The 25,989-nt window shown below is 36.9% G+C and overlaps 2 protein-coding genes across 2 annotated transcripts in view; one reads left to right on the forward strand and one right to left on the reverse strand.

Annotated features, from left to right (window-relative positions):
• The window catches only part of DIP-lambda (Dpr-interacting protein lambda), a 476,056-nt gene that overhangs the window by 248,001 nt on the left and 202,066 nt on the right, over positions 1-25,989 (reverse strand). The window contains exon 6 of the mRNA XM_070213258.1: positions 10,443-10,574. Within this exon, the coding sequence (XP_070069359.1) occupies positions 10,443-10,574 (132 nt within the window). The remainder of the gene's footprint in view (positions 1-10,442; positions 10,575-25,989) is intronic.
• On the forward strand, positions 11,154-12,333 carry LOC138912399 (3'-5' exonuclease-like). The gene has a single exon (XM_070213180.1). The coding sequence runs from the start codon at positions 11,154-11,156 to the stop codon at positions 12,243-12,245; it is 1,092 nt and encodes a 363-aa protein (XP_070069281.1). The 3' UTR covers positions 12,246-12,333.

The following is a 25,989-nucleotide window of genomic DNA, read 5'->3' on the forward strand; positions in this document are numbered from 1 at the left end:
CCCGTTCGTCTAAAGCAGGATTCACCAAAGGGACTGGATCGTGCCTTTCCTGGTTATCGTGAATAGGAACTTGGCGTTTGCTAAAATAAGGTTTTTTATTTTGTATGGGCATAATTGAGTTCCTATCCCTATCATTGTCTCTTTAGTCTGTTTTTTTAACTCTGTCTCCTAAACTTCTGGAAAAATTAAGGGCAATTTTTTAACGCTCGTGCTTCAATTCAACCTCTTGCGCTAGGGCGAAAACTGTTGGTAGGTCTTTCGGACTTTTCGCAAAAACTTTTCTTCTACTTTTCATTCAGTGACATCGCCAAGGCACCATCGAATGTCATTATTGTCTTGTTGGTAAGCAAGGAAATTTTTTTTCGACTTCGTCGTAAAATTCGATGGTAGTCAAGTTGTTCGATTAGGTAGATCGGCCTTTTGTCAGCATATGTGAAAACAAGACGGCTGATAAAGCCAACACCGTGTTTGCTCAGCCTTTTACTTTGATTCGCATAATACCAAGAGCTATACCAAGAACGGTGAGCCGCCCTCGTATTTTTCAAAAACTTTAAAAGCGACATGAGCCGCTTTTCTCCACGACGAAATTTCACTGTCACCTTCAAAGTCTGGCAGAGACTTTATTATATCAAACGTTAACTTCTGAATTCGGTCGCTTACCTCTTGTAATTGCCTTCCAAATGACTGTTTTTGAACCACCAGCGCGCCGCCCACAGCACTCTCTACGATCGCTTTTAAGTGATCTTCACTCAGCGCCATTTTGCAAGATTTCTTTTTTCTTGACCACCAATTATTTTCTGACAAATTACTTCCTTCTGCACTATCTGGTGTCCTTGCTTGATTCGCTAACCACTTATTCAAATTTGACAATATTTTTACTGTTACTCATGTGTTTTTGTCATCAGTACTTTTTGCACAAATATCGATTTAGCGTCGCTTGTGAACGGTTGTGTTTACCTGTGCTCTGAGTTTTTGATTTATTTTTGTGATTTTTTTGCAAGTGTTTTGTGTTTAGCTTACTAACAAAGTTTGCCTAACAATCGCGTTAGTGTTTTAAATAGATCTCCCTGTTTAACGGGTATGTGGTTTTAGTTATTTTAACAATTTAACAATTGTTTTATATCTTGGCTTTGTTGGTGTTCTTTAGCACTCTCTAAATTTGCTCTTATATTCTCTCTCTTTCTCTCTCTCTCTCTCTCTCTCTTTTCCGCTCTATTATAACTGTAATTTCGCTCTCTCGGAACCTGCCAAATTTCTTGTAGACTCTTGGGTGCTTTTCTCATAGTCTCTCTCTCACTTGCTTTACATTGTAACTGTTCGTGCGTTTAGTTGTTGGTGCCCCACAAGCCACGCTCAGTCGATTGAACACTTTTTCTCTTGCGCTCTCTTGCTCTCGACTTAATTCGCGATCTCGCGCTCTTATACTTTTGTGTTTTGTGTTTTTTTGCGGTTTTGGAATTTGATCCCAGTGCCAAATTTACTCGAGCTATATTTTCCACATTTTATTTTCTATTTCTTTGAATAACCTTTTTATACCCTTGCAGAGGGTATTATGATTTCAGTCAGAAGTTTGCAACGCAGTGAAGGAGACGTTTCCGACCCCATAAAGTATATATATTCTTGATCAGCATCACAAGACGAGTCGATCTAGCCATGTCCGTCTGTCCGTCTGTCCGTCCGTCTGTCCGTCTGTCCGTCTGTCCGTCTGTCCGTCTGTCTGTTTCTACGCAAACTAGTCTCTCAGTTTTTGAGCTATCAGGATGAAACTTTCCCAAAAGTCTTCTTTCTATTGCAGGTAGTATATATGTCGGAGCCGACCGGATCGGACAACTATATCTTATAGCTCCCATAGGAACAATTGGAAAAAAAAAACTTTAAAAAATTCTAGCTTCGGTGTTTTTTGAAATATTACCTTCTTCTTTTGGGGATGTTATTTTTTAAATATATCTGAATTTCGAATTAATTATTTAAAAAATCGGACTACTATATCATATAGCTGCCATAGGAACGATCGGAAAATTAATGGAAAAGTAATAGGAAATAAATTCTAGCTTCTTTGGATTTTATTGTATTATCTTCTACTCTAGGATATGACACTTTTTAAATATTTCCGAATTTCAATTTTAATTTAATCAAAATCGGACGACTATATCATATAGCTGCCATAGGAACGATCGGAAAATTAATGGAAAAGTAATAGGAAATAAATTCTAGCTTCTTTGGTTTTTATTGTATTATCTTCTACTCTAGGATATGACTCTTTTTAAATATTTTCGAATTTCAATTTTAATTTGATCAAAATCGGACGACTATATCATATAGCTGCCATAGGAACGATCGGAAAATTAATGAGAAATATTAGAAAATTGAACATTTTTGCGATTTGTTAATTAATAGGAATGATCTGCAAGGGTATATAAGCTTCGGCTGGCCGAAGCTAGCTTCCTTTCTTGTTTTCCTATAAAATGGCCCTTATCTGTATAAAGAAAAGTTGTGCTTTTCCGATGTCAACCAAAGATTCTTTTATTATCTGCTGGCTCTGCGATTCGGTCATGCACGTCAAATGTGCAGGATTTACTGGCAGAGTTAAAGACTTCATTGAAATGCGTACCGGTCTCATGTGGACATGTGAGTCCTGCAAGGAAATGACAGTCGAAATGAGCAGCTTTATGAGGCAGACTCGAGACGGACTATTCAACCTTTCACGAGTTTTCACACAGCTCAATGACAATTTAATAATAAGAAATTATTATTAACCGAGTCGCCTAAACGCAAAAAAGCCAGCTCAGGGGCGGTTAATAAGACCGTGAAACAAAACAAAACATGGAACTCGGTAGCTGCAGCAGTTCCGGTCGGCACAGGGGTAAGCGAGCCACCTGTGCCTATGGTAACAGCCAGTTCCGGAGGTGACCCTGTTTCTGGATGCCAACCTGAGGCACAGAAGTCGGTGCTGACCGTAGATACAGTAGGAACCGCTTCTGGGTCCCAGCCGAGTGAGGTTCAGACTGCTGCTGGGGGGCGTAAGAACCTTTCAGTTGTTCCACATAGGAAGCAATTGTTTGTTTCTAGATTTACCCCGGATACCAAATCTGAGGATGTTATGGAATTCATACGTGAAAAATTCCCATCCGAGGACATTGAAGTTGTATTTAAATCGATGTAAATTCCATGTATTTAAATCGATGTAAATTCGAGTTTTCAAATGATCCGAAGCAGTCTTATAACTTCGTTAATGCCAAGCGTAAGTCTTCGGCATTGCCTTCATCGGTACGTTTAAACTCAAAAGAGGCATCGTCGGATTCTGAAATTGCGGATTTATTTGCCGAGTTTTTCCAAACTACTTATAGTTCGGCTGCTTGGTCAAACCCTATCTACCCTAACCACTTAAATAGGGCTAATTGTATTTTTACCCCTGTAATTACCGAAAGTTCTCTTTTAAAGGATTTAGCAACAACAACGCCAACGTATTCTCCCGGTCCTGATGGACTCCCTGGGAGTGTGCTTAAGTTTTGTGCTTCAACCATTTGTAAACCGATTCTTAAACTTTTTCATTTGTCTATTTCATCATCAGTTTTTCCAACTATCTGGAAGGACTCTTTCATTATTCCACTCCACAAAAAGGGTGCGAAGGCGGATGCCCAGAATTATAGAGGCATTTCTAAATTGTCGGCAATTCCTAAAGCATTTGAATGTATTATTACTTCTCATTTATAGCGTTTATGTTCCTCGCTAATATCACCGTGTCAGCATGGTTTTGTTAGGCGAAGATCGACCACCACCAACCTTCTTGAATTGTCATCTATTGTAATAAATGGATATAAGAATAACATGCAGACTGACGTTATATATACAGATTTTAGTAAGGCCTTTGACTCTGTTAACCACTCTCTCCTTTTATTCAAATTAGATCAGCTTGGATTTCAATGTAATCTATTAACTTGGATTTCAAGTTACTTGAATGGTAGGACTCAGAGGGTTATATTTAAGAGCGCTGTTTCTAAAATGATCAACGTGACATCTGGAGTTCCTCAAGGTAGTCATTTAGGCCCTTTGCTGTTTACTTTGTTTGTTAACGATCTTCCCTCTATCGTAGCTCATTCTCGTGTACTAATGTTCGCTGACGATGTTAAGCTTTGTTTATCATATAAAGATGTAGGGTCCGGTTTCAACTTACAGTCAGATATGGATTGTTTTCAATGATGGTGTAGAACTCCGTAGAACTGGTAAACCGTTTAACTTTTAATGTTCCCGTTAGACTAACACGAAATAATTACCCTCTTAATTTGCCTCGATGTACATCAAATTTTACTCTGCATGAGCCCTTTCGAGTTCTATGTAAAAATTACAACAATCTTTATCATTTAATTTGCACTTCAACATCTATCCCCGTATTAAAAACTAAAATTTTATCTCATTTGCTTCAATCTTAGTTGTAGTATTTGTAGTATTTGTTTCATGTATTTTCCTCGCGAACTCGCATTTTTGCCCTAATTGATAAAGGGTCCCGCGCGTAACAAGCACGTGCTTGGTATCGTTGGGCCACTTGTTTGTACTGCTCGTAGTGCACAACGTCCATCATCATATAAATTATATAATGAGGAATATAAGAATTTTCGATTCGTTCAATAAGCGTTATACTTACAATTAATTAACATAGCTTAAGAAAAGCTTTCATATGGGCCGTTCTTTTCCAAACCAAACAGATTTGGCCAAAAAAATTTATAGTTTTGATTTCCCTGAAACTTGGTCTATTCTTGTACTATTCGAAAAATAAGTTAACACGTGTATCAGAATTTGACCGAAAAAAATTTATTTTTTTAGTTATAATTTTTATGTTTGCCAAAAATTGTCAAATTTGAAAAAGTACCCTCTCATTGAAAATCTGTATCTCCGGTTATATGAATCCGATTGACTTCATGTCTTTTGCATTAATTCCTCTAAAACCTCTTCTTAAAAAATAAAATTTCTAAAAAAAAGCTTTAATTTCTTAAAAATAAAAACAAATTAAAATACAAAAAAATATTTTTTGTGGGGAACCCGTTTTTTTTGTTAAAGAAGAGATTGTAGAGGAATTAATGCAATAGACACGAAGTCAATCGGATTACTACAACCGGAGACACAGATTTTCAATGAGAGGGTAATTTTTCATATTTCACGTTTTTTGGCAAACTAAAAAAAATTCTTAACAAAAAAATAATTTTTTTTCGGCCAAATCCTTATACACGTGTTTAATTACACTATGCAGCATCAAAAATGTACCTCGATGGATGCTATATTTTTGGATTCGTTACAAATTCCAAAGTTAAACTGCGTTTTCCAATAGGTTCCCCGACGCAGGGATTCTAGCAAAATGACCTCAAAGTCATTTTCTAAAAGATACACTCTTTATCTTTCAAACCCCATACTTAGAATAATTTTAGGATTTTTATTAAGGGAGAAATAAATTTTAGAAAACATAGTCAAAAATTATAAAAGCTTACAGCTGCGGTCAAAATAGTAGTAGTATTGCCGCCCTGTGTTCTTAAAGGTTTGTTGTTGTCACTTTTCTTATCCAATTAGTCTAATAGTACAATTATAACACTATGCAGCATCAAAAATTAACCTCGATGGATGCTATATTTTTGGATTCGTTACGAATTCCCAAGTTAAACTGCGTTTTCCAAAAAGTTCCCCGACGCAAGGATTCTTAGCAAAAGGACCTCAAAGTTCGAAAAATGCTGAAATTGGCCAACTTTGCGGAGCTCTCAGAGGCAAATGGATGCATGGTTTGATTCGATGTTAAAGTTTTTTAAAAGATACACCCTTTTTTCTTTTAAACCCCATACTTAAAAAATTTTTAAGATTTTTTTTAAGGCAGAAACAAATTATAGAAAACATAGTCAAAAAACATAAAAGTATACAGCTGCGGTCAAAATGGTAGTAGTGTTGCCGCCCTGTGTATTTAAAAGTTTGTTCAACTTACAGTCAGATATGGATTGTTTTCAATGATGGTGTGAGTACAACCTTTTAAATCTGAACTGCCTTAAATGCAACGTTATGACTTTTTATAGGGGCACTCCTACATTTATTAGTTACTCTCTTCAAAATACACCACTTGACCGTATATATTCAATTAACGATTTAGGTGTTTCCTCGACCCAAAACTTAAATTTGATTGCCACATAATGGCCACTGTCAATAAAGCTATGAGTGTTTTTTGGCAAACTAAAAAAAATTCTTAACAAAAAAATAATTTTTTTTCGGCCAAATCCTTATACACGTGTTTAATTACACTATGCAGCATCAAAAATTTACCTCGATGGATGCTATATTTTTGGATTCGTTACGAATTCCCAAGTTAAACTGCGTTTTCCAAAGAGTTCCCCGACGCAAGGATTCTTAGCAAAAGGATCTCAAAGTTCGAAAAATGCTGAAATTGGCCAACTTTGCGGAGCTCTCAGAGGCAAATGGATGCATGGTTTGATTCGATGTTAAAGTTTTTTAAAAGATACACTCTTTATCTTTTAAACCCCATACTTAAAAAATTTTTAAGATTTTTTTTAAGGCAGAAACAAATTCTAGAAAACATAGTCAAAAAACATAAAAGTATACAGCTGCGGTCAAAATGGTAGAAGTGTTGCCGCCCTGTGTATTTAAAAGTTTGTTGTTGTAATTGATCTTTTCCTGGTAATATTGTATTGATTATAATTTTACTATTAGACTAATTGGATAAGAAAAAATTACAACATCAAACTTTTAAAAACACAAGGCGGCGACACTGCTACTATTTTGACCGCAGCTGTATGTTTTTCAGTTTTTAGACTATGTTTTTTGGAATTTATTTCTGCCTTAAAAAAAATCCTAAAATTATTTTATGTATGGGGTTTGAAAGATAAAGGGTATATCTTTTAAAAAACTTTAACTTCGAACCAAGCCATGCATCCATTTGCCTCTGAGAGCTCCGCAAAGTTGGCCAATTTCAGTATTTTTCGAACTTTGAGGTCCTTTTGCTAAGAATCCTTGCGTCGGGGAACTTTTTGGAAAACGCAGTTTAACTTCGGAATTCATAACGAATCCAAAAATATAGCACCCATCGAGGTAAATTTAAAAAGCATTAAAAATGCTGCACAGTGTTTTTTTTCGAAAAGTACACGTAAAAAAGTTTCAGGCAAATCAAAAATGTGAAATTTTTATTTTGGCCAAATCCGTTCGGTTTGTAAATATATGTATTTACACATAAATATATAAATATATATATATTTTATATGTATTTGTACATATGTATTTGCACTTGAGCGCGTACAGAGCGAAGTGAAATCTATGTTTTAATACATAAACCCCTCTTTGCAGTTCAGATAGAATGTGACATGGAATCGAATTTTTCATACAATTTCAAAATCTGAGATGGAATAGATTCCAGTTTCTATTTCATTTCGAGTTTACACTTCAAATGGAATTTGGTTAAGATTCTAAGAAAAGCCTCATATTTTTAATATAGATTATAAAAATTTTGAATAGAAGCCCTTGTAAAATTTAACATTTGCTCGACAGTAACAGAACTTTGGTCTGTTAAGATTATTTTATTTGACTCGATTGGAATATATGTGCGAGTTCATATTCCATAAGAGGTTATATGAAATGAATGGTGTTCATTTTGTTTGTTGTCAAAGTGATTGTCGTGCGTAGGCTGGACATACCCCTTTTTTATACCCTTGTAGGGGGTATTATAATTTGAGTCAGATGTTTGCAACGCAGTGAAGGAGACGTTTCCGACCACATAAAGTATATATATTCTTGATCAGCACCAATAGCCGAGTCTATCTAGCCATGTCCGTCTGTCCGTTTCTATGCGAACTAGTCCCTCAGTTTTAAAGCTATCGCGATGAAACCTTCCCAAAAGTCTTCTTTCTATTGCAGGTAGTACATATGTCGGAACGAGCCGGATCGGACCACTATATCTTATGGCTCCCATAGGAAAAATAAAAAAAATAAAAAAAACTATTGTATTGTAAATGGGTGTGTCAAGCCTACACACGACAGATGTGCATCTTGTAGTATTCTCTCGTTTATCATTTCATTATCTCTTTTTTTCTGTCTTAGGTTAGTTTGAAAATTGTATGTTAAATAATTCAAGGACGAAGCATGGATTTGGTTTATTTCATATTTATTTACAAGTATACAATATTACATAAATAAAAATTTTAACAAATTTTAACAAAATTTTTAACAAAAATAAAACTTACTTGGACGTCACGGGTTTTTTATACCGATTTTGGACGTTCTTTTTACATAGTCCTATGCGCATCACCTCTGACAAAAAGAAGCTTGAACTTGGCCTCTGAATCCCTTTAAATGGTATTTTAATATTAGTCAGTAAAGGAGAGACTTCCAGCCTTTGTTTTTATGTTTTTATGTATTAAAACATGGATTTCAGTCGAAATGCTCTATTATAAATTAATTATATCTTTTCACTCTGAGCGCTCTCGCACATGGTACAAATACATATATACATACACATAAAATATAAATATGAGCGCAGAACGCGCTCAGAGCGAAGAGAGGAAAGAAGAGTACAGAGAGAACGTTTGTCAGCGGTGATAGGGAAGAAGAAGAAAAATATATATTTAAAAATGTTTAATAAATTACATAATACAGAAAAATAATAAATAAAAAAATGTTAAAATTATTGTTTATTAATTAAGTTGTTAAGCTGAGTAACGGGTATTTAACAGTCGAGGAACTCGACTATAGCTTTCTCTCTTGTTTTTTTTTATAACTCTAGTTTACAACTTTAAATTTTTTTCAAGATAAACGCAGAGACCAATTTTTTTTTTATTAGTTTTGAGTGGCTGATCACGCTGAACAAATTCAAAAAAATTCCCAAAGAACCGTTCTGAAGATATTCGCAAAAATCCAGATTTTCTGCACTTCTTTTATAAAACCTAACAGATCTAAAAAACCCTTAAACCAATAAACATTTAACTTACACTATTTAAAAGGCAATAGGTGCACCTTTCCGAAAAGTTATTACTCGTTGTGATCGGGTTGCAATTAATGTGAAAGTTCAAAAATTTTGTAATTGCACGTTTATTGGTTTAAGGGCCGTTTTCTCGTCCGTACTTTAGTTTGCCTGCCGGGACAACGGAGCGATAAACAAAAAAATGGTTTACTCGTCCTTATGTTAGCGCAGGTAGGGACAAATTTTGTCTCGGTACTTCATCCAACGTGCAAAATTTGTGCGGTTGGATAGTGCGCAAGTGTTGCCAGACATTTGAGCGTTGTCAATCTGGTTCCACTCTTCATTCGAAAACAGGTGATTCTATTTACAGTTAAATACAAATCAAAATTGTTAATGTCATCCAATTGATTTTGAATGATTCCCGAGCGATTTATCTTCAAACTCTGTGGGATATCGTCGAATTGTCTGAAGTGCGAACCTATCGGCGCAGATATCACGACCAAAGAAATTACTTCGAACATTACGGTGATGAAGAATTTGTTAAAAGGGTTCTCTTAAGAAAAGGCGATGAAATTTGTTCTACAAAAAAATGTTTTGCGACTTGAATTTAAAGTAAAGCAGTAAGTGCATTCATTTGATTTAACTAATTCCATATAATCACAAACCATTATTATCGGGAAACGATAATACATGGGTTAAGCTTCTAATAGCTCTTAGATTCTACGCAAGCGGCAGTTTTCTTATAACTGTAGGCAATTTTTGTGGTGTTAGCGTGGCCACTGCCAGTCGAGTTGTTAAGGGCGTTAATTTTGCTATAGCGTCTTTTTCAAAACAATTTATAAAGTACCGGCGTATTAAAGATCTTCAAGAAAATGTTGTTGATTTTTATAAAATAGCCAAGTTTCCGAAAGTCCAAGATAGGAGCCATAGATTGCACGCATGTAAGAATTCAATCTCCCGGAGGCGATTCCGAAGACACCAGTTCTACAAGAATCGGTATAATTTTTACCGCGAAACTTTCTTTCTGCCGACATTGTTTTTTATTAGTTTGAAATTTTGTTTATATCATCAGCTGTTAGTATGACTGTTTTATGGTATTTTTCGATAGTTTTTCGATTAATTTTTGTCAATTAGTTAACTCTTCTATTGTGGGGCTGCCACCCAGTCTCAAATTAGTGCGCCTTTTATTTGGAGTTTTAAATGACGGACGAAAAACGAAAAGTGATTTGCCACCGGGATAAATTTATCCTTCTATTAGCTAAATTTTACTTTGCAGGACGGACGAGAAAACGGCCCTAAGGGTTTTTGAGATCTGTTAGGTTTCATAAAAGAAGTTCCGAAAATCTGGATTTTTGTGAATATCTTCAGAACGGTTCTTTGAGAATTTTTTTTATTTGTTCAGCGTGATCAGCAACTCAAAACTAATCGAACAAAATTGGTCTCAATGTTGATCTTTTTTTGCTGTAAACTAGTTTAATTTTACGTATATATTACTTATACTTACAATTTACATAGACGTCAAAACGCTTGCTAACTGATGGCGGTATTCCATTGGATGCGATACAATTGTAGCCACCCATATCGGTTCGATGTACATTAGTCAATACGAGTCTTTCCCCTTCCAACAACTTTAGACCTGCAAAGGTAAACAACAATTTAAACTATTTACTGTTTTTAGGAGATTGTAAGACGGGTGCACAATAAAATTAACATGGATGTGGCATAAAACGGGAAATAAATGAAACGCGAATTCTTGCGAACAATGTTTTGTAGACACAACAATCAATAGACAACAATCAAACTACCCAATAAACCGTAGGACAGCTTTAATTTTGGACCACACATGGCACCCTGATTGTGAAAGCTTTTCTGCTAACAATAAACTACCAATAACACTATGCAGCATCAAAAATTAACCTCGATGAATGCTATATGTTTGGATTTGGATGGATGGATGCTATATTTTTGGATTCGTTACGAATTCCCAAGTTAAACTGCGTTTTCCAAAGAGTTCCCCGACGCAAGGATTCTTAGCAAAAGGACCTCAAAGTTCGAAAAATGCTGAAATTGACCAACTTTGCGGAGCTCTCAGAGGCAAATGGATGCATGGCTTGGTTCGAAGTTAAAGTTTTTTAAAAGATACACCCTTTATCTTACAAACCCCATACATCATTAATAAACAAAACATTGAGGAAAACGGAAAGAGAACGCTGTTATGGACAAATACTTAATTAAAATGCCTATTAAATCAAAAGCAAACCAAGTGGCAAATCCAGAAAAGGCGGTCGTTAAGAAAGAGACTCCAAAGATGCCGGCTAAACCACTTAAAAAGGGTACTCCAAAGGAGTTAAAGGACAAGGAAAATACCGGCGAGGATAATACGCCGAAGCAAAGGAAAGCAGGAAGACCTGGCAGACCAGCTACTAAGCGAAAGAATCTAGATACCCCAGGAATGAAAGACGAAAAGATTGCGGCAGAGGATGAGAATCCCCCGAAGCGCAGGAGTGCCAGGGTCACAAGGAGCACGCGATCCATGGCAGAAGATGGGCCTCCATCCCCGGAAAACGCCGCAACGCCCGAAAAGCGCAAAAAGGCCGAGAAGCTGCCTTTTATCAAGTACACGGGGGCCATCAAGTACTACACGGAGAACCAGGATATAGCCTCATCCGCCGACGAAGTTTTGCAATGGGTGGAAAAGCAGAAGGAAGAGGTAGTTCCCATGGCCTTCGACATGGAGTGGCCCTTCTCCTTCCAAACCGGTCCCGGCAAGTCGGCCGTCATCCAGATCTGCGTGGATGAGAAGTGCTGCTATATTTACCAGCTGACGAATCTCAAGAAACTGCCAGCGGTCTTGGTGGCCCTTATCAATCATCCCAAAGTGCGATTGCATGGCGTGAACATAAAGAACGACTTGCGAAAGCTAGCTCGTGACTTTCCCGAGGTTTCCGCTGATCCGTTGATCGAGAAATGCCGAGACTTGGGCCCCTGGTGCAATGAGGTCTGTGGGACGGGAGGTCGCTGGAGCCTGGAGCGTTTGACCAACTTTGTAGCCAAGAAAAGCCAGGATAAAAGCAAGAAGGTGCGCATGAGCAAGTGGCACGTCATTCCGCTGGACGAAAATCAACTGATGTACGCTGCCATCGATGTCTATATTGGTCAAGTTATCTACCGCGAATTGGAGCGTCGCGAGAAGGAAAAGCTGAAAAATGAAGAAGAATTTAAGGAGGCGAACGGGGATGCTGCCTTTAAAGCCGTAAAAGCATTGGGTGAAACATTCCTTACCAAGATCAACGAGGTGACTCTTTGAACTATTTAAGGATGCAATTTATATTTACAAATTTTCACTTTTATAGTTAATTAGGGTTTTTCCAATTTAATTATGTTATATTTGTACACTTTCAACTTTATAACTTGCATTTGATATGACCTTAATATTATTGACATTTAAAGAATTGTTTATATAGACTAGAATTAACGAATTTTACAACTTGTCGATTATTTCGATCTTAATTATGTTAGAGTCCCCCCAAAATTAGCTTTAGAATATTCAATTTTCTACATTTCTCAACTTGCAATAAATTTTAATTTTGTAAATTCGCATTAAAAAAAAAAAAAAAAAAAAAAAAAAAAAAAAAAAAATTTTTGAGGTCCTTTTGCTAAGAATCCTTGCGTCGGGGAACTTTTTGGAAAACGCAGTTTAACTTGGGAATTCGTAACGAATCCAAAAATATAGCATCCATCGAGGTAAATTTAAAAAGCACTAAAAATGCTGCACAGTGTAATTAAAAAATAGTATATTCCATTATAATATATTAGTAAATTGTTGTTCATCTTTGCATCGCACCGCGAAATTTCTTTTCATTAGGTAGGACTCCTCAATTTTATAGGGGCTTTGTGGAAGTTTTAATTTTTGTTGTGAATTAAGCATTCCAGCCTCACGCGGTCGACATCCGACATCAAAAAAATAGCGGAGCAATATTATCGTTATTCAAGAAGACTGGATGGCCTATATGCAGTGTTGGGACATACCTAGATACTTTTACATAGGTACAATTTAGTGGTACCTTTTACCTTACCTAGGTATAAAAATAATTGAGTACCTTTTACCTTACCTAGCTACAGATTTTTATATACCTTTGGAATTATTAAAGTACTTACGTAGGTATTAAACATTGCTCTGATTTAAAATAGCCAAATCTGACTGCGACACTGTAGTATCGTTTCATTGCACTATGGTCCGAGCGGCCGATTTTTTGGCATAAAGTCGAAATTTTTATGTTAATGTTTTGTATTTTTTATTTTAAATTCTTAAAGTTAATAGATTATACATATACAAACCTAAAAAAAAAAACTTTAAAAGTTACACTAACGCTTTTTATGAGCTTTCAAAAGTACACAATCGATCAGCTGCTTAGGACTAAGAAATTGGCGCCATAATATTTTCTTTACGTTTGTGCAAAAAAATAAAACTTCTTTGTCCCGACTAAATTAAGTAAATTATGGAAATGAAAGATCAAGGTATGTAATATTTAGTGTGTATAGTACATTAATGTGTAATCTTAGTGTTCGACCTGTGTTTAATTTCCAATTTATGTGTATTTTTATAGAAAATTAATATTTGTTCCCTGTATTTAGTGGGATAAAACTAACGACCCGACGTCTGCCCACAAAAACTAAGTACGCCAGTTTGTACATATACATGTCGTTTTTCAGCGCTAATTAACACCTTTTCCCCGTTCGTCCCCCTTTTCACGCAATTCCACACTATTCAGGGACCTTAAAGTTTCTTCGTAGCGATCTCTAGGATATTTGGCGCAGCAACAATCGAAAATTTAATTTTTTCGGATTGCATTTCTGTAAAAATTATCAATTACCACTTAAAAGATGATAAAACATCAAAAATAAATTTAAAAAAGTAGTTATTTTGAATCCTTCCTTGTTAAGCATTCGTAAGAGAAAGAAAAGGAAATGTCTTCCTTTGCTTATAATTCCGTTAAAAAAATTACAAAAATTATTGTGAGTGTGGGGTTTGAAAGATACAGAGTTGCACTTTTTAAATGTTTTGAGTTACATTACATACGAAGAATCCGTTCGTCTGCAAAATAGGTTCAAAGTTTGCCAAAAACAGAATTTTTCCAACTTTAGTGTCCTTTTTTTTAGAATCCTTGGGTGTGAAAATTTGTTTGAGAGCACATTTAGAGCGCCGATTATTTAAAGCAAATAGGACTTTTAAGATTTCATCGAGGTATTTAAAAAAAGGTTAAATTTTATAACACAGTGTAGTATTATGAATTTGCTTGTATGGGAGGCAAAAGAGGGCGTGGTCGCACAGACTCAAAAATTTGTTTGCATACTATTCTTTGTAAAAAAACAGAATGTGTAAAGTTTTAAGTCTGTGACTCAATTTTTAGAGTTTATGCCAAAAAAATCGACTTTTGGACCATAGTGCATTGTATCGTTTCGGTTCGAAATTGTAATAGTCGGAACGCAGCATTAAAAGTCATTGGAATTCAGCCGTTCTATTGTTTGTTTTGTAAATTTAAAACTAATCGCAGTTTTATTTTATATAATTTTGTGCACGTATGTATGTTCCCATCACTACATCAATTTATTTATGAAACCAAAGTGTATTTGGCGCGCAAAAATGCCGTATGTACGTAAACAAACGGCATATACATATGCACAATATATACAGTGGATCACATTAATATTCGGTTTTTTGTTTTTTTAACTTCAAACGTGAATAAAAGCTTTGTAAATAAAAAAATTAATAACATAATAATGCAGAAATAAAGCTTTTTTTATTGCCTTTTCATTGATATATATATATTAATACTTTATTTTTAATTTTAAAGATATACATGCATAAACAAAAAACAACCCGAATATTGAGGCCACATTAATATTCGGTTTTTCCTTTTTGTACTAAAAATCTCAAAATTTATTTAGAAAATAAACTTAATTTGACATTTCAAATGCTAGCCTATAAGGTCGTTTAATGGTTTAGGCACTTTTTAAAATTTTTTTTTTGCATATTCTGGACCAGTTTTTCCTATGTAAAAAAAGGATGTGCGTGATATAGTTAAAAAAAATTAGCAAAGGTACAAAAAATTCTCGATTTTTTTGTTGAAATGGACAATCAAGACCTTTGCCTTCCACTAGGAATCTGTTTCAGCGCAATCCATTCACATCACCAAAAGAAATGTATGGGTAGAAAAGCAGATTTGCTCGAAAATGCATTTTTGCTTAAGTTTTGTATGCAATCAAGCAGCAAAATGATAGTTCTTAGCGAATCTGCTTTTCTACCCATACATTTCTTTTGGTGGGATGAATAGATTGCGCTGAAACAGATTCCTACTGGTAGGCGAAGGTCTTGACCGCTCATTTCAACAAAAAAAACGAGAATTTTTTGTACCTTTGCTAATTTTTTTTGACTATATCACGCACATCCTTTTTTTTTTGTTTTGTTTACAGAATTTGTAGTAATTTTTTATCTTCTTGCATGGTGGAAATTAAATAAGGTTCTTACTTGTGCTACAAAATGAAAAATATTTTTTGAAAAATAAAACCTAAGCATTTGATCTACAGGACTGACTATTGATCGAAAATCATATTGATCGGAACAGCAGTTTAAGTTTTTAAAATTCAAAACAAATTTTAACTTAAATTACCTTTTTCCCCTCCACACAGCACTACCCCTCCCCCTCGACAGTTTTCTTGGCTGCTGCTCTCTCGTCCGTCGCTCTCTTGGCATCCGCTCTCTGGGTTTCGCTCTCTCGGCAGGCTCCCACAAAATGCAACGCAATAACTTAGGAAATCTAAATAAATTCGTTAAAAACACTTTAAAAAAATGTTAAAAACTTACAAAATTAAACTTAAGCATTTGGGCCATAGAATAACCATTTACCGAAAAATCATCTCGATCGGAGCAGCGGTTGAGATTTTTTAAATCGAAAAGTTAATTTTAAATGTAGCCCCCAAATTATGGGGGATATCGAAATTTCTTTTAGATTTCTAATTAGGCCCTCTCAAGACCTAAAATTCTGCAAAATCAAATTTTCGAAATTCCAACCACTTTAGACGTTAAGCTTAAGAACATCTAATGTTTTTTTGCTCTAAATATGGATATTGGAGCTGTTTGGGGCCACTGGGGGGACATGTCGGACCTTAGTGGGCGCCTACTCCCCCAATGAAATACTGTGAAAAAATTTGGCTGCTCTAGCTCTTACGGTTCCCTTAAAAATCGGTCTTTCATTTTATAATCTTTAGAGATGAAAGTGATCCAAGTAAAAGTCGTGAACTTGTATACTTTTTATCAGTTGTATCAATGCAATTTTAATTTGCGCACAAATATGTATACTTGTTTGTAAATTGGAATTTGTTGTTTTCAAATTTCTTGTTTTGAATGAAACGAAAACCTTTGTACACACAGTAAAAGATTGGCAACCAATACAAAAACAGCAAAGTAACGTATTATTTTCAGATTCCACATTTGATCGATAATTATTAATTTTAAGCTCAAAAAAATTTTGCATTGGCTGAAAGGAAATAAATCATTTTATTTGTATTTAAGCACATTATCTAATTTCGAATAGAAACATACACACACATTGTGTGTATGTACATGTATTGTACATACATATAAGCAAATCAAAACATATCCAAATATACATATGTACATACGTACATACGTATTTTAATATTTAACTTGGAAACATTTTGGCTTTGCTTACAGAATTTGTAGTAATTTTCTATTTTCTTCCATGGTGGAAATTAAAAAAGGTTCTTACTTCTGCTACAAAATGAAAAATAAAACCGAAGCATTTGATCCACAGGACTGACTATTGATCGAAAATCATTTTGATCGGAGTTTAAGTTTTTAAAATCCAAAACAAATTTAACTTAAATTGCCTCTTTCCCCTCCCCTTTCCATGCAGCACTACCCCACCCCATTTCTCCCCATTTCTCTCAGTTAAATTTAACATTGATTTGCATTATTACTAATTCTCTCGATACGGCTATCCTGACTATCACACGTCCTCGTGTGCATGGCTTAACATTGGATTGGCATCACATTTTGCTAATCTGAAACAAATTTGAAGTTACTCATTAACTTGAATCATGATTTTTTTTTTTAATTCCTCAATACACCTCTTGTGTCTTCAAATGACAGTTTGGCAGGATAACTCTTTCTTATTAGTAGCTTGTACTCTTCTGAGCAAACCCGACCATTTGGCTTACAATTTATCACAACACAGTGCAGGCTCTTGCCGCCACTTGCGACGATATGCACCTTTAGTGCCACAATCTCTCATTAGGTCAAACTTAGCCTCTGTGTGTGATGTTTTGTGCACCCCTCTTAGATGACAGATCTCAACTAATCTTCTGCGTCTATTTCAACGCCATCACTCTCTTTGAGCAACTCAGATGCAACTCGATTATCTGGTAGTTTTCGCAAGCTCTCAATGGGATACTTGGATGCTCTTTTACTAGTCAATGATTTCAACAGGCAACGATCACCTTCCAACAATTTTGTTTCAACAAACGGTCCCTCGAACTTGGGATCCAATTTCGTTTGATGCCGTTCCTCACTTCTTAGCAAGACATGATCGCCAATCCCATGTTTCACAACTTTTGCCTTATTTTGATCAACTCTACTCTTGTCATATTTCGCATTCTTATCCATATTCTCTTTAGCTTCTGCCCTAGCTTCCTTACAATCTATCTTAGGTTCAGATATTATGGGTAACATGCCCAAAGGTCTTGCCTGCTTTCCTGTTAGTAACTCTAAGTGGCTGAAACTAGTCACCCGATTACTAGTACAGTTCATAGCTAATTGTATGTCCATCCTGCCAAGAGCGTTCCCTTTCTCAACTGCCGTCAACATTCCTTTCAACGTGCTCATAACGCGCTCCACTTGGCCGTTTGCCCTGCTTACCCCTGTTGCAATTAAATGTAAGTGAATTTTATTTGATGAACAAAAATCCCGGAATCGACCACTGGCAAAGCTCCTACATTGATCTGCAATGATACGGCTAGGAACCCCAAAAAGTGATATACCTGCCTTTACTGCGTTGATACAATTTTCCGTATCCAAATTCAGTGTGTGATATAGGTAAACATACTTGGTGAATGCGTCTATTTGTACTATGAAATACTCCTTTAAGTCATTTTTGCCGCTCAGCTTCCCACTAAAATCAATATGTACGGTATGCCAGGGAATTTCTAACTTGGGAATGGGGTGCAGTTCCATTTGTACTTTGCCTGTTGAGGGTTTTGAGAGCTTACAGGTTATACAGTTTTCCACAAACTTTCTGACGTACTTCGACATACTTTCAAACCAATATTGTTCATAGACCTTGCTTAGAGTTTTCTGCCATCCAAGATGCATTATAGCCTCGTGTACATGATTAATGACCGACCACCTAAAAGATCTCGGAATCACTGCCGCTTCTCTGAATTTTGCGATACAACAAACCGGCTCTTACTTCGTAAGTTTTAGCTCTATCAACTTGCATTTCACCTCCATTTATTTATGTCATGATATCAACTATACGTAAGTCCCTTTGTTCAGCGATTAGCCAATTATTCGTTATCGCTGCCAAGTCAATGCGAACCTCAACTACTTTGTTTATCGTTTTCGGGACATCTGGAATAGGATTTCGGGATAGGCAGTCTACGTGTGCCATTTGAGTTCCCTTTCTATATTCTACGCTAAAATCGAATGCCTGCAAGAACGCCCACCATCGGTGTACTCGTGGTGTCAGTTCAGCCTTTGTGCGACTCGCTTTTAAGGAATTGCAGTCAGTATGGACGACGAACTTTCTACCATGCAGGTAATGTCGAAAATGTTTAACAGCATTATACACGGCTAAAGTCTCTAGTTCATATGAATGATATTTTGATTCTGAAGCCGATGTACACTTACTGAAATACTCGATCACCCTACATGTGCCGTCAATCCTGTGAAGGAGCATTGCACCGTAGCCATCCGCGCTGGCGTCTGTATGCAACTCGATCGGAAGCTCAGGGTTGAATATGGTCAGCACAGGGTCACTTGTCAACACGTCAATAATCTTTTTTCGTATTTGTTCATGATTTTCCTTCCAAGCAAATCCATTTACCTTAGAAGTTAATTGATACAATGGTTTCATCTGTTCAGAGAATCGTGGAACAAACTTTCTGAAATATGAAGCCAAACCTATAAATTGTCTTAACTGCGTGGCAGTAGTTGGTTGGCTTAATGCGGATAGAGCTTCTATTTTTCTAGGATTGGGTTTAATTTCGCCATCTTTAATATAAAACCCGAGATACTCTATTCCTGTCTTGAAGAATGTGCACTTCTTTATATTGAATAAAAACCCGGCATCTGACAAGGCTTTAAGAACAACTTTCAATCTTGTAAAAGCTTCTTCTTTGGAGTTTGCGACTATTAACACATCATCAATATAGACAATTGCATACGAGTATGCCAAATCACCTAAGGCTCGTACAATCGATCTTTGAAATACTGACGAAGCGTTCTTCAAACCGAATGGCATAGCAAGGAACTCATATTGGCCTTCTGGAGTCACGAAAGCTGTCTTCTCGATGGAATCAGTGTGAATCGGTATCTGATAAAATCCGCTGGCCATGTCCAAACTGCTAAAGTATTTACTACCACGTAATCTATCTATCTGATCTGCTATTAATGGCAATGGATATTTATCAGACACCGTATTCGCACTTAATTCGCGAAAATCAATGCATAGTCTATCACTGCCATCTTTCTTTTTAACTAAAAGCATCGGACTAGCGAATGGAGAGCTACTTGGGCGGATGCCATTGCTTTCAATCATTTGTTGAATTTTGTCCCTGACTATTAGTTTTTCTTCTGCACTTAGTCTATACGGACGTCTTTGTACAGTCTTATGTTCATCAATTAGACGAATTTCTAATTCTCCTGTAGTTATACGCCTGTGTGGCATGCCAGTTATAAATCGATCTGAGAATTCATTTAAAATATTTCTTAATATTATCTTATCATTATCAGCTAATTCCACATTATCGTTAAGCAGATTTTCTAAGATACTTATCGAAGTTTCATTACTCACTACATTGACAATTTGATTCCTATACATTGTTAATTTGTTAGCATCAATCATGACACCAAGACCTAGCTGCAATATTTCTCGACCAATTATAATATCGTACTTAAGGTAATTATCCTTTACTACATGAAATAGAACTTCTACATTAAATTCGGAAATATTTACAGTTGCCAATACTTGTAAGTTGCTTTTAACAATGTTGTCACCTATTCCTCTTAGCACTACCGTATTATAAATCCTTTTTCCAGCCAGCTTGTTGCAAAGTTTCTCCTTGACCAAAGAGCATTCGGCACCCGAATCGAAGAAGAAGATAAAACTCTCACCCATTTGCTTCATAATACTAGTTGTCTCCAACACTGCGCACATGTCGACCCGCTTCTCGTTGTTGAAGTTGTTCGCCGATGTCGTTCCCTTCATACATACAGATGCAATGTGACCAGGATTGCCACACTTGAAGCAAGTAACTGCTGACCTCTCTCGTCCAGCCAAAGGTTTGCCAGCATGATGATTTGGTTTTGCGACGTTTCTTTCTTCTTCCTTCTTCTTGCGGCACTCAAACGCTTTATGTCCTATCTTGCCGCAATAATGACATTTGATTTGCGCCTGCGCCTTAAACTTCTTCCTGTCCGGTCCTTGATCCAATCCAGAGTAGTCGCTCACTTTGTTGAATGCAAACGCCTTTAAGAGCTGCTGCAGTTCATTCCGAGTTTTTATGTTTGTAGTGAAAACGGAACTTTGCAGTCTGGGCTCGATTTGGGACGTGTGGGCCAACACTAATGAAACAGCTATCTCCTCTTGGCTCATTCCTTTCCACTTCGTCAGCAGTGACGTCACCAGCCTGCTGCCATATACTGACAAGGACTCGTTTGCACTCGGCCGTCCGTTGAGAATGTTGAGCAATACGGCAGACGGTGGCTCGATGCCTTCATAGCGGTGTAAAAACAAATCCTTAAATTCCAGCCACGACATTCCAGCGAAGCAAATTTGTGACAGCCATTGCGAAGAGTTTCCAAGCAGCGACTTGCTAAGCGCCATGACTAGTGCTCCGCCTTCCAGTGGACGCTCGGATAAGATCATATCCACGGTTTTACACCACGCTGCGGCATCGGCTCCAGGCGCATCAGGATTAAACATTGGCAATGTCACCGAAATATTTTGCGAGGCTGCAGTCGATGTTGTCTGCACAGTTTTCAGCAACTCTAGAAAGTTTCGGTTCTGTGTCTCCAAAATCGCCTGCAACACACTGTCAGAATGTTCTTGTGGCGATGGGGATCCCACTTCTGATGTCGGAGACAGGGGTCTCTTAGCCGCTTCGCGAGTTGATTTGTCCGTCATGACTTAACTTTCACTTGGGTTTTCTTAGTAAGACGCGCAGCGAGTTGCAATTGTTCGTGTTGCCCGTTCGAAGCTTCTCGAAAGAATGAGTCCTAAACCCTCTACTACTTTGCACAACTCTACGTTGCAACCACAATTGCCACACACTCGGCTAAGGTGGGTTCCCACCTAGCCACGCTCTTGAAACCCTTAAACGGTCTAAGAAGGTCACACTTCCTTTTCTCAATACTTTATTTAAAATGACAGGTTTCTATCAGTTATATTTATCATTGATTTGTATTATTACTAATTCTCTCGACACATACAAACATACGAACAAACTTCAAAGCGTTTGTTGGCGCTGGCAAATACAGTCTTCTAAAGAAGTTTTCGTTCAGATAACTTTAAATTCAATTTTTTCCAAATTTTTATTTACAATAAAAATTAATAAAAAATGTCGAATCCTGAATTGCCTCTGCTGCCATCGGTTCCTGAGAAGATCGCTGTTCTGAAACGCAAAACTGAGGTTTCTTTTGATCGACTTAAGGTCATCGGCAGTGAACTAGCTCCTGACAAAATTGGATCAATCAGTGTTATTGATTTAAATGTCCGCTTGCACCTAATTAATCAAATTAAAACCACTTATACCCGTAATCAAGACTTACTAGAGTCTCTTGATTTTAATCAAATTGGACAACCGGGTCGAGATGAATTTGATGAAATGGCGTTACTTCTTGAGTTATGCTTAAGAGGTCACATTCAACAACGGAAAGGTGAACATCAAACGAACTCTACCATGTGCAACGATGATTCGTCAACCCTTAGAGTGTGTAATCGCTCTCGTGTTCCCGAACTAAAATTGCCATCTTTTTCTGGAGGATATACTGAGTATGCAGATTTCATGTCGATGTTCTACACAATGTTACCATAAATATCTGGTAAGGAAAATGCTGATGTCGAGTGCGAAGTCGGATTGCACGGTGTGTCCTAAAAACGTTTTTCCTTTTGACTGGGAATCGCACCAAAACTTGGAGATTTTTAGGGTCAAAACACGCATTGCGACGAGCACTGTTGTTGAACCAATAATAAAACGATGTTGCTGGTTCTTGGGCTGTAATGCGGCAATTTATTTAAACGAACAATTAACGAAGGAAAAGTATAACATTTTTAAAAAAGCAATGACAATGTAACAACAAAAGCTCCTATCAGCTGTTTTTTCTCGGCGTGGATTTTTTCACGTTAGAATGCATGAGGGAAAAGATGTTGTGTGTGTGGAGACCATGCATGCTTTATCAGCTGGCCTTCGGCCAGCCGAAGCTTATATAATTCCTATTAATTTACAAATGGCAAAAATGTTAAATTTTCTATTATTTCTCATTAATTTTCCGATCGTCCCTATGTCAGCTAAATGACATTGTAGTTCGATTTTAATCTTATCATTCGGAAATACCCTATGCTATGGTCGGTAGTTCAGTTTGAGTTGGGAGGAGCTACCGCCTCAGCAATTACCCTCGGCGGTCCCCCACCGAAACCCTCACGGCATCCAAACATCTACCTACCAAATACTTGGTTGGCAACAAAGTTGCCATTTAGCTAGGTCAGCATAATTTCAATGTCAACAAATGGTCAATGTTTAAGCATTGAAAGACGAATTTTAAAATACTCAATATTTTTAAGGAATAATGGAATTTATGAAATCAGGGAATTTATGAAATCAGCGTCAAAGAGCTATAGCAGCAATTTTAATGACAAAGACAGGTTGGAAAACATTGATTTATTTTACATTGTACATTACATTACCAGCGTAAGTTTTTAACAATTTTTACCCCAGGACTGGGCAAGGGTAGTTAAAAAAGTATTTTGACATTTTCCAATGTTCCTAGAAGGATTTGCAATTGACTTCAAAATTAAATAGGAAAAGTTCTAGCCAAAAGAACAGCCTTTCCGATGAAATGAATGGCTCTTTATTTATAGCTACTATGTCTAACCAAACTCTTCTCACTATACTTGCTCTACTCTCCTTTACACAGACAATACAAATTTAATTTAAAACATATTGAAATCTTAAATATAATTTTAATATATATATGAATCTCTAATCTAATAGAATTGAAGGAATAAAATTTGGTCAGTAACAAATTCCACCCAGAAGGGATTGACCTAAAAATCTAGAAAAATCAAATTAATTCGGAAATAATTAAGCGCAGAGTGTGACGTAGAGATTAAAACAAAAAACGACCCCAAAGTGCCCCAAAAATCGATTTGTTTTTTTTTATACCCTTGCAGAGGGTATTATAATTTCAGTCAGATGTTTTCAACGCAGTGAAGGTATATATATTCTTGATCAGCACCAATAGCCGAGTCTATCTAGCCATGTCCGTCTGTCCGCCTATCCGTCTGTCCGCCTGTCCGTCTATCCGTTTCTATGCGAACTAGTGTCTCAGTTTTAAAGCTAACGCGATGAAACTTTCCCGAAAGTCTTCTTTCTATTGCAGGTAGTACATATGTCGGAGCAAGCCGGATCGGACCACTATATCTTATAGCTCCCATAGGAAGGATAACAGGATCCCCACTGGCAACGAACATTTCAATCACTCCTATGGAAACGTCAGTGATATTGTCGCGCTGCTTCCAGAAATCAATCCATCGTCTGGTAAATCCCTGGACTCACATCAATTTGTAAAGCGTGTAAACTCCCTTCGTAACGCTTATCGTTGGGATGATCGTAAGCTAATATTTGCAGCTCAACAAAAGATGCTGGGTACTGCTCGTTATTGGGTGGACTCTACGGATCAAATATTTCAAACATGCCCCCAGTTTACTGAACGATTTTTGAATGACTTCCCATGTCTCAGTAACCCGGCAGACGTTCACCTTAAGATGTCAAAAACGAATAGAGATTCAACCGAGTCACCGTCAGATTATTTCTACAAGATGCTCGCCTTAGGTAAAAACGGTGAGTTACCAGATTCAGCCATTTGCACACACATTATTAACGGAATTAACGACTACGATTTAAAGAGATAACAGTTATGTTACCTGTAACGAACTTCTACGCGATATTCTTGCATACTCCACGCATAATATCATAACGCCATTCAAATGTCAAAATAACGGGATCTTAACGTCAGCCTTCAGAAGCCGAATTCATTGGTTACAAAACGTCCTTTCAACGATAATGTCGAAGTATCGGTTAAATGCTACAATTGTCAGAAAGTTGGACATTATTCTTCGAAATGTCCTGAGCCCCAGCGCAAGCCTCGTTGCACGTACTGCAACCGCACAACACACGATTCTGCCAGCTGCCCCGATAACCAAAAGACATGTCCAAAAATTAATAAAATTGACTCTGATTCTGATTCAGAAATCTCCAAATCAATTTCGGTAAACGGCAATGAAACCGTTGCATTCGTAGATCCAGGCAGTACGCGAACGCTAATTCGAAAGTCATTCGCCGAAAGCGTTTGCACACAGAAACTTTTCGCGAAAATTGTAATTGACGATTCGGATTACAAAGTCGAAGTTTTAGTCGTAGAAGATAAACTAATAACCGAAAATGTACTTTTGGGTAAGAATATTCTTTGTCGCGATGGGAACAAATTGATTATCCTTGGTAATGAGTGTTATGTTGAGAATATTCGGAAAATTCAAACAAGCCAAGAGCGTTCCTCATTTGAGAACGAACTCATAAACGAATTGGTATTGGAAAACGCTTCTTGCTTTGCGGAGAAAGCTAACGAGCTCTGTAAATGTTCTCTAACCAAAATGGAAATAACTTTAATATCAAACGTTCCCTGCTTCACTAAGCCCTACCGTACTCCTTTTTGTACTCAGACCTGTCGTCGGTAATATTATCTCCGAGTTACTCGATAGTTATATCATTCGTCCATCGGACTCTCCTTATGTATCTGGAATTGTCGTCGTTGAAAAACAGAATGGTGAACATCGTCTTTGCGTCGACTACCGACGTCTCAACAGTATAACCGTCAAAATACCATTTCCAATGCCAAATATGGAGGAGCAATTAGCTGGGAATGCCTATTTTTCTCAGCTGGACTTGCGTATGGGATATCATCAAGTCGAGGTTTGCGAATCATCCAAACAATTCACCGCATTTGTAACTTCAGATGGCCACTACGAATATAACAGGATGCCGTTCGGTCTCGTCAATGCTCCAGCAGTATTTCAAGCGGTCATGAACAAAATAGTCAAACGCATGGAGCCAGGTGAGGTACTCGCATATCTAGATGACGTCATTATTCCCATCCAATCATTTGGAGAGGGTATCCATCGACTCGGAAAATTCTTCCGAATCCTTAAAGAGAGCGGTTTAACACTTGGCTACGACAAATGTAAATTTCTTCAATCAGAAATAACTTTCTTAGGCCATATTGTCAAAAAAGATGGAATAACTCCTGGCGAAAACAAGGTGAGCGCTATTAAAAAAGTCCCCACTAACGTAAAGGACGTCAGACGATTTTTGGGTCTAACGGGATTCTTTCGAAAGTTTGTGGAAAACTACTCCTTAATTGCAAAACCCCTTACACGACTGTTGCGTAAGGTAGAGCAAAACAGCTTTGATTGGGGAAATGACCAGCAACGGGCTTTTAACGAGCTAATCGACAAATATTCTGCGTTCCAGTTCTG

Source organism: Drosophila takahashii, chromosome 2R (genome assembly GCF_030179915.1).
Source record: "Drosophila takahashii strain IR98-3 E-12201 chromosome 2R, DtakHiC1v2, whole genome shotgun sequence".
Taxonomy (NCBI): Eukaryota; Metazoa; Arthropoda; class Insecta; order Diptera; family Drosophilidae; genus Drosophila; species Drosophila takahashii.

Excerpts from the sequence above, each read along its gene's own strand:
- LOC138912399 (XM_070213180.1), top strand. The coding sequence starts at position 11,154 with ATGGACAAATACTTAATTAAAATGCCTATTAAATCAAAAGCAAACCAA.